Here is a 15,195-nt window from a genome sequence, read left to right on the forward strand (position 1 = left end):
TATTTTACCACAGTTAACACACATACACACACACACACACACACACACAGGCTGTTTAATTAAAGTTCAAGTAAGCCAAACATCAGTTAGATTACTCAGCTAAAGCAGAATAGCTGAGTAAAACTGCTTCTTGGGATCCCTGGGTGGCGCAGCGGTTTAGCGCCTGCCTTTGGCCCAGGGCGCGATCCTGGAGACCCGGGATCGAATCCCACGTCGGGCTCCCGGTGCTTGGAGCCTGCTTCTCCCTCTGCCTATGTCTCTGCCTCTCTCTCTCTCTCTCTGTGTGTGACTATCATAAATAAATAAATTAAAAAAAAAAAAACTGCTTCTTGACAAAGCATTGTATACTTTTTTGGACATGATACCCAGCTAAGGGTGTTCTCCCTTTGCTTCAGACATAATGTGTCATCCAACTTCCCTTTAACAGCAAAATGAAGGGGATCCCTGGGTGCCTCAGTGGTTTAGCGCCTGCCTTTTGCCCAGGGTGTGATCCTGGAGTCCCGGGATCAAGTCCCACATCAGGCTCCCTGCATGGAGCCTGCTTCTCTCTCTGCCTGTGTCTCTGCCTCTCTCTCTCTCTCTCTCTCTCTCTCTCGGTGTCTCTCATGAATAAATAAATAAAATCTTAGAAAAAAAAGCAAAATGAAGAAAAAACATTTATGAAAAATTGGGTTTAATATTCTGACATACACAGTTGAAACTGGAAAGAGCTGATATAAATTACCTCTTTTAGACTAATCCTGGAGAATTCTAGGAAAAAATTAGGTACTTTATTGTTAAACAGTATTGCTTCCTTTTCCTCAATATAAGACCCAGCACCAAATAAAGTAAAATGTGCATGGATGCTGTTGTTTTGAAATGGCATTATCAATGATGACTCTTGCTACCTACTTAAAATGTGGATTAGATAGAGTCTTCATACCAGGATTTAGGGGAGTGTGCTATAGTAGGCTAGGCAATCTCAGTGAGTTGGTAAAAACTAGATTCAGAAAAAGTAAGTAACTTGTCCAGGTCACACAGGTAGTAAATGTCAGAGCCCAGATTATAATGTAATTCATTAGATTCCAAAGCCTGTACTCTTTATGAAATAACACAAAGCTATTTATGTTACTTTGTAGACTTTGGAGTGCATCCTATGATCCTACAGAAATAGGAAATTCATCTCCATAACTCTTTTATGCACTGATTAATGTTTAATTTAGTCTGCCTTTCTGAACCACTACAGTTTGATGGTAGCACTGATGATCAGTGATATCTTTAGTCACAAATGGAAAACTGAAAGCAAATTTTATAACATGAATTTTGTTATCAAAAATATCTCTCAAGTGGCATCTGGATGGCTCAGTTGGTTAAGCATCTGCCTTTAGCTCAGGTCAGGATCCCAGAGTCCTGGGACTGAGCCCCTCATCAGGCTCCTTGCTCAGAGAAGAGCCTGCTTCTCCCTCTCCCTCTGCCTGCCACTCCCCCTGCTTGTGCTTTCTTTTTGTCAAATAAATAGATAAAATCTTTTCTTAAAAATCCATGAAAATGAAAACCCTAGGATACTTTCAGTTAATTCTTAAAAACATTATTGGATTATGGGAAAGAGGGAGAAGGGGCGCCTGGGTTGCTCAGTCGGTAATACATCTGACAATTAATTTTGGCTCAGGTTGGGGAGCCTGCATGGCTCAGTGGTTGAGCATCTGCCTTTGGCTCAGGTTGTGATCCTGGGGTCCTGGGATCAAATCCCATAGTGGGCTCCCTGTGGGGAGCCTGCTTCTCTCTCTGCCTATGTCTCTGCCTCTGTGTGTCTCTCATGAATAAATAAAATCTTAAAAAAATTTTTTTTTGGCTCAGGTCATGATCTCAGAGTGATGAGATCAAGTCCTACATTTGGCTCTGCACTTGGCATGGAGCCTGCTTGGGATTCTCTCACTCCCTCTCCCTCTGCCCCCTCTCTTCCCGCCCTGGCGAATGTACTTGCACGGACGTGCACACACACACACACACACACACACTCTAAGAAAAAAAGATTACTGGATGATGGGAAACAAGAAGCCATCCACCCATATTCAGGAAAAGAAAATCCTTTAACCTAGTTGAAAAATACAACCTAAAAAAAAAAAGAAAAATACAACCTGAATTTGTCTTAGAACTTTTCTCCTTTCTTTTATTTGCACTGATGATCTCTCCATGAAGGGGTAAGAGGTAGGTAGAATGGCTTCATGTGAAAGACAACACTGGAGAAATCAGCTCTATTATGTGATAGTTTAGCAATCTTAATTTATTTGTCAATATACAGAAGAGAGAAACAACAAGTTTACTAAAAGCGACACGACACATCACATAAACCCATGGGAACCAAGACTAAGAAGCTGTATCCTGGGGATCCCTGGGTGGCTCAGTGGTTTGGCGCCTGCCTTTGGCCCAGGGTGCGATCCTGGAGTCCTGGGATCGAGTTCCGAGTTCTGCCTGTGTCTCTGCCTCTCTCTATCTATCATGAATAAATAAATAAAATCTTAAAAAAAAAAAAGAAGAAGAAGCTGTATCCTAAATATCTTCAACTTTGCTTATCATTTCAGATCAGGGTTTGAAGAATTTCAATAATTAGATTACCAACACTAGCTCTTTTATATGCTTGTGAACATATAACTTTACTGGCTTCTAAGGATTTTTGGATTATAAAGGCACTTGTTTTAATTATTGTGGCCTGAACCACAACAAATCCAAAAGGCTGTGGATGTTCTGATTACACATATATGTACATTTAAGCTAAACTTTGAATCAAGCTGAAAGCAAAGAACAGTGATTTTAAATGATAGTTGATGACCGGGACACCTGTGTGGCTCAGTGGTTGAGCGTCTGCCTTTGGCTCAGGGAATGAACTGGATTCCCGAGATTGGGCTCCTTGCATGGAGCCTGCTTCTCCTTCCTCTGCCTGTGTGTCTCTGCCTGTCTTTCTGTGCCTCTCATGAATAAGTAGATTTAAAAAAAGCTTTAAAAAAAAAAAAAAAAAGTTGATGGCCTATAAAATGAAGATCACTACTGCCCCCTTGAGGGCATAACAAAATAAACTTTCTTTGAGAAGTTATATTTTCTTTTTTTTTTTTTTTAATTTTTATTTATTTATGATAGTCACAGAGAGAGAGAGAGAGGCAGAGACACAGGCAGAGGGAGAAGCAGGTTCCATGCACCGGGAGCCTGACGTGGGACTCGATCCCGGGTCTCCAGGATCGCGCCCTGGGCCAAAGGCAGGCGCTAAACCACTGCGCCACCCAGGGATCCCTGAGAAGTTATATTTTCATTTAATACTAGCTATTATGGAAGTCCTTTTTTAAAATTTTTTTATTATTATTATGGAAGTCCTGCTATAAAATGGAAATGCAAAGTCTCAAAACCTCATAAAGTATGTATTATTATAGCCCAGTTTTGTAGATAAGAAGGCTTAGAGAAGTAAAAGTTTTCCCAAGGTCAAGTATGTAGTCAATTAATAAATCAGTATTTGAATGCAGTTATGAATGTAATATGTATATTGTGTATATGCTCTTTCTCTTTTTTTTTAAGATTTTATTTATTCATGAGAATACACAGAGAGGAGAGAGAGAGAGAGAGAGAGGCAGAGACACAGGCAGAGGGAGAAGCAGTCTCCATGCAAGGAGCCCAACGTGGGACTCGATCCCGGGTCTCCAGAATCAGGCCCTGGGCCCAAGGCGGCACTAAACCACTGAGCCACCCGGGCTGCCCTGTATATGCTCTTTCTATTTTACCACACTGCCCTTCAATAATAACAGCTCATTCAAGATCTTTCTTTGATGTTATACAAACTTAACTAGGAATACAGTGTCTTATTTTTAACTGAAAGTCAGAAACAAAAAGAAACCGAGTCAGTTGGAAAATTTATTTGAGGACACAAATTCCCTCAACGTAAAACAAATATTTGTAAAGAAATGTTGAAAATAGCTCAATTAAAAAAAAAAAAAAAAAACTCAATTTAAAAAAAAGGGGGGGGGGGCAGCCCGGGTGGCCCAGCGGTTTAACGCCACCTGCAGTCCAGGACCTGATCCTGGAGACCCGGGATCTAGTCCCACGTCGGGCTCCCTGCATGGAGCCTGCTTCTCCCTCTGCTTGTGTCTCTGCCTCTCTCTCTCTCTCTCTCTGTCTTTCATGAATAAATAAATAAAATCTTTAAAAAAATAAACATAAAATAGCTCAATTTGCTCCTTTTTAGATAGATGTTTTTGTTAAAAATATACAGATCTCAAAATGTGCTTTTTTCTCTATTTTGTTACTCATATTCCCATGAACAAATCAAAGTTCTTATACTCTATTCAAATAATCACATGTACCTCTTTTATATCAGCACTCCAAAACCCATTTACATTTATTCTGGTTTATCTGTCACTGTTTTAAACTATGAATATTTAACTATTTTCCTAAGTGGTACTATATTGAAGCACCCTTATGTTTTTATTTTGTGGTCACATAAAACCCTTCCACAGATTAATCTGTAAAATATTTTACTTTTAACATTGTAAACACTCATGTATAATCCCTATGTATGATTCCCCCTTTCCCTCAGTAAGAATAAATGCATTAGCTTTAAAATCTATTATAAATTTTCTGTGGAGAATATTTTAATGAATGAGTGGGTATCAGACAGATCCATTCATCTCACAGGAAAAACTGGGGTCCTGTTCATTTTAAGCCTAAAATAAATGCCACGTTATCAGAATACTACCTGAGGTTGTTTTGGTGTTGGCTGAAGAAACAAGGCTAGCAAGGTTGACAACTTCTCCAGATGTGAAGATGAATGGGGCAGTCACAGTCACAGGGTTGGCTCTCTCGGGATTAGCATTCACCTGATTCCGCATCGCTTCCTGCAAAACAGGGTAGAATATTTCAAAATCAGAACTTGTTAGCCTTAAACAGTTACTGAACAGCCACCCTCACCCCAATGCTCTGTCGAGCAGAACTAGTTGTGGCACATGGTGTCCCAGGGAACTCAGAGTTCTCATTAAGGTTACTGTTTTTCTTGTTTTGTTTGTTTTTCTAGATCAGGGCAACAAAGATGTTAAGATGCTTTCCCAGGGTTATTTCTAATTTACAGAAAAAAAGCATTATTGTTTGCAAAACTTCTAGGCAATTCACTTAACTTGTCTGGAACTTGTTCTTATTTGGAAAATGAAGAGAGTGGTCTAAAAAGTAATTTTTAGCACTAATATTCTATGATCAATTATGTAGAAGTCAATGTGCTAGTAGGAGATCCCTGCAGCAAATCTACAGAGAAAAATATTCTCCAGAGTTTTTCCAATTACTTGTTCCATTTTGCTACTGAAGAAATTCCTAAGAGAATATATAACATGCAAATAAATGAGTGCCAGATTTTATTTTATTTATTTATTTATTTATTTTTAAAAAGATTTTATTTATTTATTCATAGACACAAAGAGAGAGAGGCAGAGACACCGGCAATGGGAGAAGCAGGCTCCATGCAGGGAACCCGACGTGGGACTCCATCCCGGGTCTCCAGGATCACACCCCAGGCTGCAGGCGGCGCCAAACCGCTGCGCCACCGGGGCTGCCCGACTGCCAGATTTTAAAGTCTAGTTCCATATGTTACATTTCTGCTTCCGGGGATAACTGTACAATTTAGGTACAAAGATGCTTATCTTTTATTTTATAGCGTTCAGAAGCAGTTTTCTACAAACATGATATCTACTTAAGAATTCCAATTACTAAGTGCTCTAAATAAGAATTGAAAATTGAAGAGGACCAGTCTATACAGAACCATCTGTCAAGAAAAAAGAAATAAACAAACAAACCCCTGAAAATGCAGCAGAAATAGCTACCTATTTTTTATATATAATTATCTCTTTGACTAAGAGCTTCAGTTGAAAGAGAATACCCATTCTCTGGTTACTGTTAAATTCTTCCTGAATCTGCCTTTCCTTCTATCTTCCACTATTATTTCCTTAATTCAAGCCCTCACTGGGTCTTGCCTGGCCTAATGAAAGTCACCATATGGCTATTTGGCATTAAGTGTCTTTTCTTCCCAGTCTGTACCACAGTCCAAACAATCATCTTTAAAAAGGGGGCAGGGGGTAGGGCTCAGCAGTTGAGTGTCTGCCTTTGGCTCAGGTTGTGATTCCAGGGTCCTAGGATCAAGCCCCTCATTGGGCTCCTCACTGGGAGTCTACTTCTTTCTCTGCCTGTGTCTCTGTCTCTCTTTGTCTCTCATGAATAAATAAATAAAATCTAAAAAAATAAAGAAATAAAAAATTGGGGCATCTGGCTAGCTCAGTCAGTACAGCATACGACTCTTAATCTCAAGATCATGAGTTCAAGCCCCATGTTGGGCCAGAAGCCTACTTAAAAACAAAACAAAACAAAACAAAACAAAAAACGAATCATCTCAATCTTCTATTTGAAAGCTTCTACTGGGGGGAATCCCTGGTGGCTCAGCGGTTTAGTGCCTGCCTTTGGCACAGGGTGTGATCCTCGAGTCCTGGGATCAAGTCCCACATCAGGCTCCCTGCATGGAGCCTGCTTCTCCCTCTGCCTGTGTCTCTACCTCTCTCTCTCTCTGTCTGTGTCTCTCGTGAATAAATAAATAAAATCTTTAAAAAATAAATAAATAAAAGCTTCTACTGGGGATCCCTGGGTGGCGCAGTGGTTTGGTGCCTGCCTTTGGCCCAGGGCGCAATCCTGGAGACCCGGAATCAAGTCCCACGTCGGGCTCCCAGTGCATGGAGCCTGCTTCTCCCTCTGCCTATGTCTCTGCTTCTCTCTCTCTCTCTCTCTGTGTGACTATCATAAATAAATTAAAAAATTAAAAAAAAAGTACCTCTGTTTAAAAAAATAATAATAATAAAAAATAAAAGCTTCTACTGGGACACCTGCGTAGCTCAGTGGTTGAGCATTTGCCTTCAGCTCAGGGCATGATCCCCGCGTACCAGGATCGAGTCCCGCGTCAGGCTCCCCTGCATGGAGCCTGCTTCTCCCTCTGCCTATGTCTCTGCCTCTTTCTCTGTGTATCAGAATATTACCTGATACATGAATAATAAATAAAATATTCTCATGAATAAATAAAATCTTAAAAGAAAAAAAAAAGCTTCTACCGGATCCTCATTGCCCACCAAACAGTCCCAACTCCATTGCATGCCATGCAATACTCCTACATTCAAAACCCAGCCTAACCCTTAAACCTTAGCTCCTGCCACTCCCAAACTCTACTTCCTTTGCTCAATCTCTAGTCACAGAACTTACTCTTTCCTGAACATTACACTCCTTTCACACTTCTATGTCAGTGATTTGCTCTTTTTCTAGCCTAGAATATCATTTTCTTACTTCTCCTTCAGAACTCAGTTCAAAAAAAAAAAAGAACTCAGTTCAGGGGCACCTAGGTGGCTCCATCAGTTAAGCCTCTGCCTTCGGCTCAGGTCATGATCCCAGAGTCCTGGAACTGATCCTTGCTGAGCGGAAGCCTCCTTCTCCCTCTCCCTCTGCCATTTCTCCCTGCTTGTGCTCTCTCTTGCTCTCTCTCTCTCTCAAATAAATAAAAATTTAGGGGTGCCTGGGTGGCTCACTAATTAAGTGTCTGCCTTAGGCTCGGGTCATAATCTCAGGGTCCTGGGATCAAGCTCCAGGTGCAGGGCTCCCTGCTCAGTGGGGAGTCTGCTTCTCCCTCTGCCTCTGCCCCTCCCCAACTCATGCACACAGTCTCTCTCTCTCTCCTTCAAATTACTAAACAAAATCTTTTAAAAAATATTTATTTATTCATGTGAGACACAGACTGAGAGAGAGAGGCAGAGAATTAATTAAGAAATTAATGGGTAAAATCATCACAGCTACTTTTTAAGATGGCTTCCTTATGACTCAATATGCATTAGATTTACACTAGACTTATGTACTGACTCATATGAATTGATGTATATTCAGAAAACATAAAGAGACTTCTTAAAAAATTTATTAATTTAAGCAATCCCTACACCCAACATGGGGCTTGGACCCACAACCCCAGGATCAAGAACTGTACACTCTACCAAGTGAGCCAGTCAGGTACCCCAAAGAGACTTTTTCATATTGTCCCAAGTCAAGCTCAATTAGAAAGGGAAATTTTTTTTTTTTTTTTTTTTTTTTTTAAGAAAGGGAAATTTTCAAGGCACCTGAGTAGCTCAGTCAGTTGAGGATCAAACTCTTAGATCTCAGCTCAGGTCATGATCTTGGGGTCATGGGATCAAGCCCTACTTGTCCCTCTCCTTCCCCCTCTGCCTTTCCCCAACATGCTCTCTGTCAAATAAATAAGTAAATAAAATCAGAAAGAAAGAAAGAAAGAAAGAAAGAAAGAAAGAAAGAAAGAAAGAAAGGGAGGGAGGGAGGGAGGGAGGAAGGAAGGAAGGAAGGAAATTTTCATAGAGTAAAAAAACATTCTAAAGCCAAATAAATTTTATTTTTGTACTGGCCACAACGCTATTCTCCAATCACCATGAATAATTCAGGCTTGATACAATGCTTTTTTTTTTTTTTTTTTTTTAAAGATACCGATGACACTGAGTCACAATATTAAGACATATCACGTACTATCTTGGTATGATAGAGAAAATTCCATTTTGATTCAGCTCCTATAAAAAAAATTCTTTACTTCAATTAAAATATACTCTGGGGGTATAAAAAGAACCAGACCTGAAGGATGACCAGAATCTCAGCATTCTTTTTCTCCAGGGCTATGTCAAAAGCAGATTTATCAAACTTGCTGAAAGCATGGACATCAGCTCCATATTTGATAAGTAGCTCTACAACATCTCGATGGTGGTGCTCTGTAGCCCAATGTAAAGCTGTCATCTTCAGCATGTCCTTGGCATTGACATCTGCACCATTCTGTCACAGAACAATAATTTTTTTCAAATAGGCACTGGTTATGGTAGCAGAGGTGCAAGATCCCATCACCCAAATAAAGAGAATTTCCATAAATATTACACATATTCAAATTTATATCACATAGAAATATCAAAGGGAAAAACATTCTTCAAATTCTCCTGAATGATGATAGACATAATCTCTTCAATTAGTAGGTCTTCTGAGGACAACTAGAAAATTATAACAGATCGGAAAGAAAGGGGAAAAGAACAGATTTTTGTTGCATTTATTAAGGGAGCTGAGTTCCTACAAAAATAGACATAAGTACAGAGAACACCTGCAGGAAGGGAATGAAGAAAAATCAATAAAGTCTGCTTAGCCTGTAAAAGATTAGAAACAAAATCCTCATTGCCATGCTCTTGAAAGACACACAAGTCTATACTGTGAACTATCCTAAACTTAATCTTTCACAGTCTAGTTTCCTGCGACCTGTTTACGTAAGAAAACAGTGAGGTGGGTGTCTCTTTTACAATATAGATCTGCCACTATTACCCTAACAAGCAGTTCCACGATGTGCGCGTGTCCATCAGCTGCAGCCATGTGCAAAGGGGTCCTGTCCACTTTGGTCCGGGCATCCCTGCTAACGCCTGCTCGAAGGAGCACTTCTGCTGTGGAATAATGACCATACTGAGCTGCAAGGTGGAGGGGTGATGTTCCAAGCTGTGGGAAAATAATACTCATTGAATATCAACTGTGTGCAGAGTCCTAAATCACTACTGGAGGGACACAAATGAACAAGAGTGAGAATTGATTGTGCAATAGGAGTAAACAATATTAATTAAGAAATTAACATACTAACAGGCAAATAAATATACCACCAATTAAATTAGTGCTTATAATGGATTTAAGTCAGATGGATTTATCAGGCAAGATTCTCTAAAGGATATGATGTTAAGCTAAGCTTAGAAAAAGGTAAAAAAAAAAAAATGAATAAACAAGAACATTCTGTATTGGGGTAAAGGAAGAGGATAAGCAGGTTCAAAATAATTCTTAGGGGCAGCCCGGGTGGCGCAGCCGTTTAGCGCCGCCTGCAGCCCAGGGCGTGATCCTGGAGACCCTGGATCGAGTCCTACGTTGGGCTCTCTGCATGGAGCCTGCTTCTCCCTCTGCCTGTGTCTCTGCCTCTCATTCTCTGTGTCTCTCTGAATAAATAAATAAAATCTTAAAAAAAAAAAAATTCTTAGGAAAAGGCCGAGATTAGAAAATTACCGAGATTTGGTGTGCAAATTTAATTGGCTGGAATAGAAGTCTGCTGCCATAGTAAAGCAAAGCAAAAAGACTGATGAGATGAAGAGGCAATAAAATTTTAGCAATACATGACAACAACAATAAGTCTGTATCATCTCAAAGTAAATTCTGTTAAGAGTTAGCTATCTTTAGCCACTTTGGCCAGAGATCTATTCCTTTCTTTGTGTTAGGTTCTTTATTTTAAGCTTCTGTTGTTTATTCTTTGCGTTTCATATATGTTCAGCCTCTCTGTCTGACTAGATTTAATTCACATTGCTCTTTTCAAATCTATTAATAGAAATGCTAATCTCATAGGTTTCCTTTTCTTCCTTTTCATGAAGTGCTAAGAACCTGCTGGCCTCTTGAGTTATGAATTAATCACCCCGGGATAGAAGACATTGGCTCATTGAATTGTTAAAATTAGGCAATGGTGGAGTGCCTGGCTGGCTCAGTCAGTAAAGCATGTGACTCCTGATCTCAGGATTGTGAGTTTGAGCCTCATATTGGTATACAGATTACTTAAAAATAAAATCTTTGGGGAAAAAAAAAAGGAAGAGGTTGCCAACAGCACATGTTGGGAGTAAACAAAAGAGTTTACCCAGTCTGTGGTGCAGAGATTACTTTAAAAAATAAAAATAATTAAAAAAAATAAATAAAAATAAATAAAATAAAAATAATTAAGTTAGGCAACGCTTATAAAATCTATCTCTTCAAGCTGGCTGCCTAGGCTTGTGAATTTACACCTTCCTCTTAAGGTTTTTTTTTTTTTTTAAGATTTTATTTATTCATGAGAGACACACAGAGAAAGGCAGACACAGGCGGAGGGAGAAGCAGGCTCCTTGTAAGAAGCCTGATACAGGACTGGATCCTGGGACCCCAGGATCATGACCTGAGCTGAAGGCAGATGCTCAACCACTGAGCCACCCAGGTGACTCTCCTCTTAATGCTTTTTAACAGTGGTAAAAAAGGAAACACAATGCCTAGACTATATCTGATTAACCAGGACACTTCAGAGAAAAGGAAACAAGTAGTTTATTAGTTTAGAAATGCACTCTTATTATACTGATTTTGATTAATTTCTAGCCAATTACAGAAACCTATAACCTAAAAGTACACTCCAGGGAGAATTATACCTTCAGAAAACACTCTGAAAAGCATTATAGAAAATCACAAGTATATAATACCTTACAATTACTACCTATATATCCATAGGAGACTCTTGCAATTTGGAAAAAACTAGAAGACTACTACATATTCAGATGAAACAAAGAAAATAAAACTCTTGTATGGGTAATGAGGCAGAAAGGGAATAAAGCAAAATCAAGAGTCTATCGAGCCTTTAAGAAAAAGGTTGGGGGCATGCCTCATTATTTAGTCAGTAGAATGTGCAATTCCTGATCTCAGGGTTGTGAGTTCAAGCCCCACACTGGGTGTAGAGATTATTTAAATATAAAATCTTTGGGGGGAAACAAAAGGAAAAAATTGGTAACAGCACACATTGGGAATAATTAAAAGAGCTTACCCAATCTGTTGTGAATGGGGCACCATTTGCCATCAATGTTCTCACTTCATCATCTTGCCCTTTTCTTGCTGCTTCTAGCAACCTCTTCCCCAAGTCCACCAAAGACATCTTTATGCATAGGAACAGAAGTTTTCAGGAAGCTATCACACAAGGAAAGTTGCCTGTAAAATGTTTTTAGAAGACCTCTATTCTAGTATTTAAATATATGTAAGATACTTCTCAAGCTGATTATCCAGTAGGGTGCTTCCTTTCTATCTCATCTAACACAATCAAATATTTCGGAATGTTTCAGGCCCTAAATAATAGTTCCCTAATATTCAATATTCAGAAAAATACTTTGGAAATCTGTTCAACATATTGCCACCTCTCTAGCTTAAGAAATCAGTAAAACAGCATTTCATCCCTTTGAAACAACAATGCGTAGAAATATTATGTCACAACAAAAAATGATGAATAGACATACCAAGGATATTCAGACTCATGTATATAGCAGACATTTTTTCAAAAATGAACAAAGAGAGCCTGCACTTCAAGGAAAACAACTGACAGTATTTACTAATTATTATGATTTGAGCTTTTATGCAAAATTAGAATTTTGAGAAACTTAAATCCACCACTATGAGTTGATAGTTTCCTACAGACTTTTTTTTTTTTAAGATTTTATTTATTTATTCATAGAGACAGAGAGAGAGGCAGAGACACAGGCAGAGGGAGAAGCAGGCATCATGCAGAGAGCCTGATGTGGGACTTTTTTTTTTAAGATTATATTTATTTATTCATAAGATACACAGAGAGAGGCAGAGACACAGGGAGAGGCAGAAGCAGGCTCCCTTTGAGAAGCCCAATGTGGTACTCAATCCCAGGATTCTGGGATCACAACCTGAGCCAAAGGCAGATGCTCAACCATTGAGCTACCAAGCATCCCCCCACAAACTTTTCTGATGAAATTAGTGGTGATACTAATAAATGTGATTTTTAAATATTGTATAATAAGGGCAGCCTGGGTGGCTCAGCGCCACCTTCAGCCCAGGGTGTGATCCTGGAGTCCTGGGATCGAGTCCCACCTCAGGCTCCCTGCATGGAGCCTGCTTCTCCCTCTGCCTGTGTCTCTGCCTCTCTCTCTGTATGTGTCTCTCACGAATAAATAAAATCTTACAAAGAGGGATCCCTGGGTGGCGCAGCGGTTTAGCGCCTGCCTTTGGCCCAGGGCGCGATCCTGGAGACCCAGGATCGAATCCCACATCGGGCTCCCGGTGCATGGAGCCTGCTTCTCCCTCTGCCTGTGTCTCTGCCTCTCTCTCTCTCTCTCTCTCTCTCTCTCTGTGACTATCATAAATAAAAAATTAAAAAAAAAATAAAAATAAAAATAAAAAAAAAAAAAGAAAAAAGAAAAAACTGCCACTTTCTCCAGTTTTTGTGGAGCATCAAAGAACACCCATGATTACCTGAAAAAGCTATTAAAATATTCCTCCTTGGATAGAACTGGAGGGTATTATGCTGAGTGAAATAATCACTTGGAGAAGTACAATCATCACATGGTTTCACTCATACGTGGAATATAAGAAATAGTGAAAAGGATTATAAGGGACAGGAGGGGAACTCAGTGGGAAAAATTAAGAGATTCCTAACTCTGGGAAACAAACAAAGGGTTGCAGAAGGGGAAATGGGTGGGGATGGGGTAACTGGGTGATGGGCAATGAGGAGGGCAATTGATGGGATGAGCACTGGGTGTTATACTCTATGCTGGCAAATTGAATTTAAGTTTTTAAAAAATGTAAAAAATAAATAAATAAATACTCCTCCTTTCTCCAAGTACCTATAGCAAGAGATTATGTGCAATAGTAATTATGAGGATGCAACTGTTTTCTATTAAGCCAGAAGTTAGAGAGATTTGCAAAAATAAAGAACAATGCCATTCCATTCCTTTCATTATTAACTTGGAAGACATATTTTTTCATAAAAATGTGTTATTTATGTTAACTTGTACAGGATTTACTATCGTATTTTAATTAATGAACATTTATTTTTAATTTTTTTAAAAGATTTTCTTTATTTATTCATGAGAGAGACACAGACAGAGAAAGAGGCAGAGACACAGGCAGAGGGAGAAGCAGGCTCCACGCAGGGAGCCTGACATGGGACTCAATCCTGGGTCTCCAGGATCACACCCTGGGCCGAAGGCAGGCGCCAAACCGCTGAGCCACCCGGGCTGCTCTAATTAATGAACATTTAAAAACTAACTTCTAAAACATTTAATCCCAATAGATGTAACACACTGGAGTCCTCAATAATTTTTAAGAAATTTTTTTTTAAATATTTTACTTATTTACTCATGAGAGACACAGAGAGACAGAGACACAGGCTGAGGGAGAAACAGGCTCTCTGCAGGGAGACCAATACAGGACTGGATCCCTGCACCCTGGGATTACCACCTGAGTGGAAGGCAAACACTCAACTACTCAGCCACCAAGGCACGCAGTTTTTAAGAATATATACAAGTTCTGGGGATCCCTGGGTGGCGCAGCGGTTTAGTGCCTGCCTTTGGCCCAGGGCGCGATCCTGGAGACCTGGGATCGAATCCCACGTCGGGCTCCCCGTGCATGGAGCCTGCTTCTCCCTCTGCCTGTGTCTCTGCCCCTCTCTCTCTCTCTCTGTGTGTGTGTGTGTGTGTGTGACTATCATAATATATATATATATATATATATATATATATATATATATATATATATATATATAAAGTTCTGAAACAAGAAAATTTTAGAATCATTGGCTTAGGCAAATCATTTAGCCACCTTGTGATTTAATTATATTGCCTGACCTGGGACTCGATCCATGGTCTCCAGGATCACTCCCTGGGCTGCAGGCGGTGCTAAACCGCTGCACCACCTGGGCAGCCCCTAAGATTTTCTTTATTTGAGAAGGAGAGGAATGGAGAGCTTTTGTGGGGGCGGGCAGGGCAGAGGGAAAGGGGGAGGGAGAGGAGACCCAGTGCTGAGTGCAGAGCCTGACACAGGGCTCCATCCCACAACCCCAAGATCATGACCCAAACCAAAATGGAGTCCAATGCTCAATCCACTGAGCTACCCAGGTACCCCCACTTTTCTTTAATCATATTTGTGAGCCCATGTATCAGTACCACTAAATGGCAACTGACCCATACTTGTCATCCCATTCTTTAAACAGGCCATGAAAAGCCTTATTTCTTACTATACAAAGATAAACTTTGGGATTAGAATGTAAGTAAGGTGTTATATTCATCACCTGATATAAAAAAGGTCTCCTAGAAGTGTGTTCAAGGTCCTTTTCTCCCTTATCCTTCACTTTTTCTAGTTAATCTGAAGCATCTATCCAAAATAAAAGTAAAATGTATCTTTAAAATAACAGCAAAGGGGGGCGGGGGGGGGGGCGCGGACTATGTGCCATTCTCCCATATCCTACCTCAAGACTGACAATACCCACCAGACAAGAGATGTAGCCAGAGTCAGGAGGACAGTCCAGGCACTTTCAAGCTCCCTGATTATTATTTTTTAAATATTTTGTTTATGGGACAC

The 15,195-nt window shown here is 39.9% G+C and overlaps 1 protein-coding gene across 11 annotated transcripts in view; it reads right to left on the reverse strand.

Annotated features, from left to right (window-relative positions):
- The window catches only part of GABPB2 (GA binding protein transcription factor subunit beta 2), a 35,325-nt gene that overhangs the window by 17,528 nt on the left and 2,602 nt on the right, over positions 1-15,195 (reverse strand). For 6 of the 11 annotated variants that reach the window (XM_077842334.1, XM_077842327.1, XM_077842325.1 and 3 more), the window contains 4 exons: positions 11,645-11,784; positions 9,388-9,555; positions 8,662-8,856; positions 4,718-4,856 (listed from right to left, as the gene is read on the reverse strand). In XM_077842334.1, the coding sequence (XP_077698460.1) occupies positions 4,718-4,856; positions 8,662-8,856; positions 9,388-9,555; positions 11,645-11,752 (610 nt within the window). In that variant the 5' untranslated portion in view covers positions 11,753-11,784. Of the gene's footprint in view, positions 1-4,717; positions 4,857-8,661; positions 8,857-9,387; positions 9,556-11,644; positions 11,806-14,905; positions 14,989-15,195 lie in introns of all 11 variants that reach the window. The other 5 variants (XM_077842332.1, XM_077842333.1, XM_077842328.1 and 2 more) reach the window with 3 other exon arrangements.

This window comes from Canis aureus, chromosome 12, assembly GCF_053574225.1.
Source record: "Canis aureus isolate CA01 chromosome 12, VMU_Caureus_v.1.0, whole genome shotgun sequence".
NCBI lineage: Eukaryota > Metazoa > Chordata > Mammalia > Carnivora > Canidae > Canis > Canis aureus.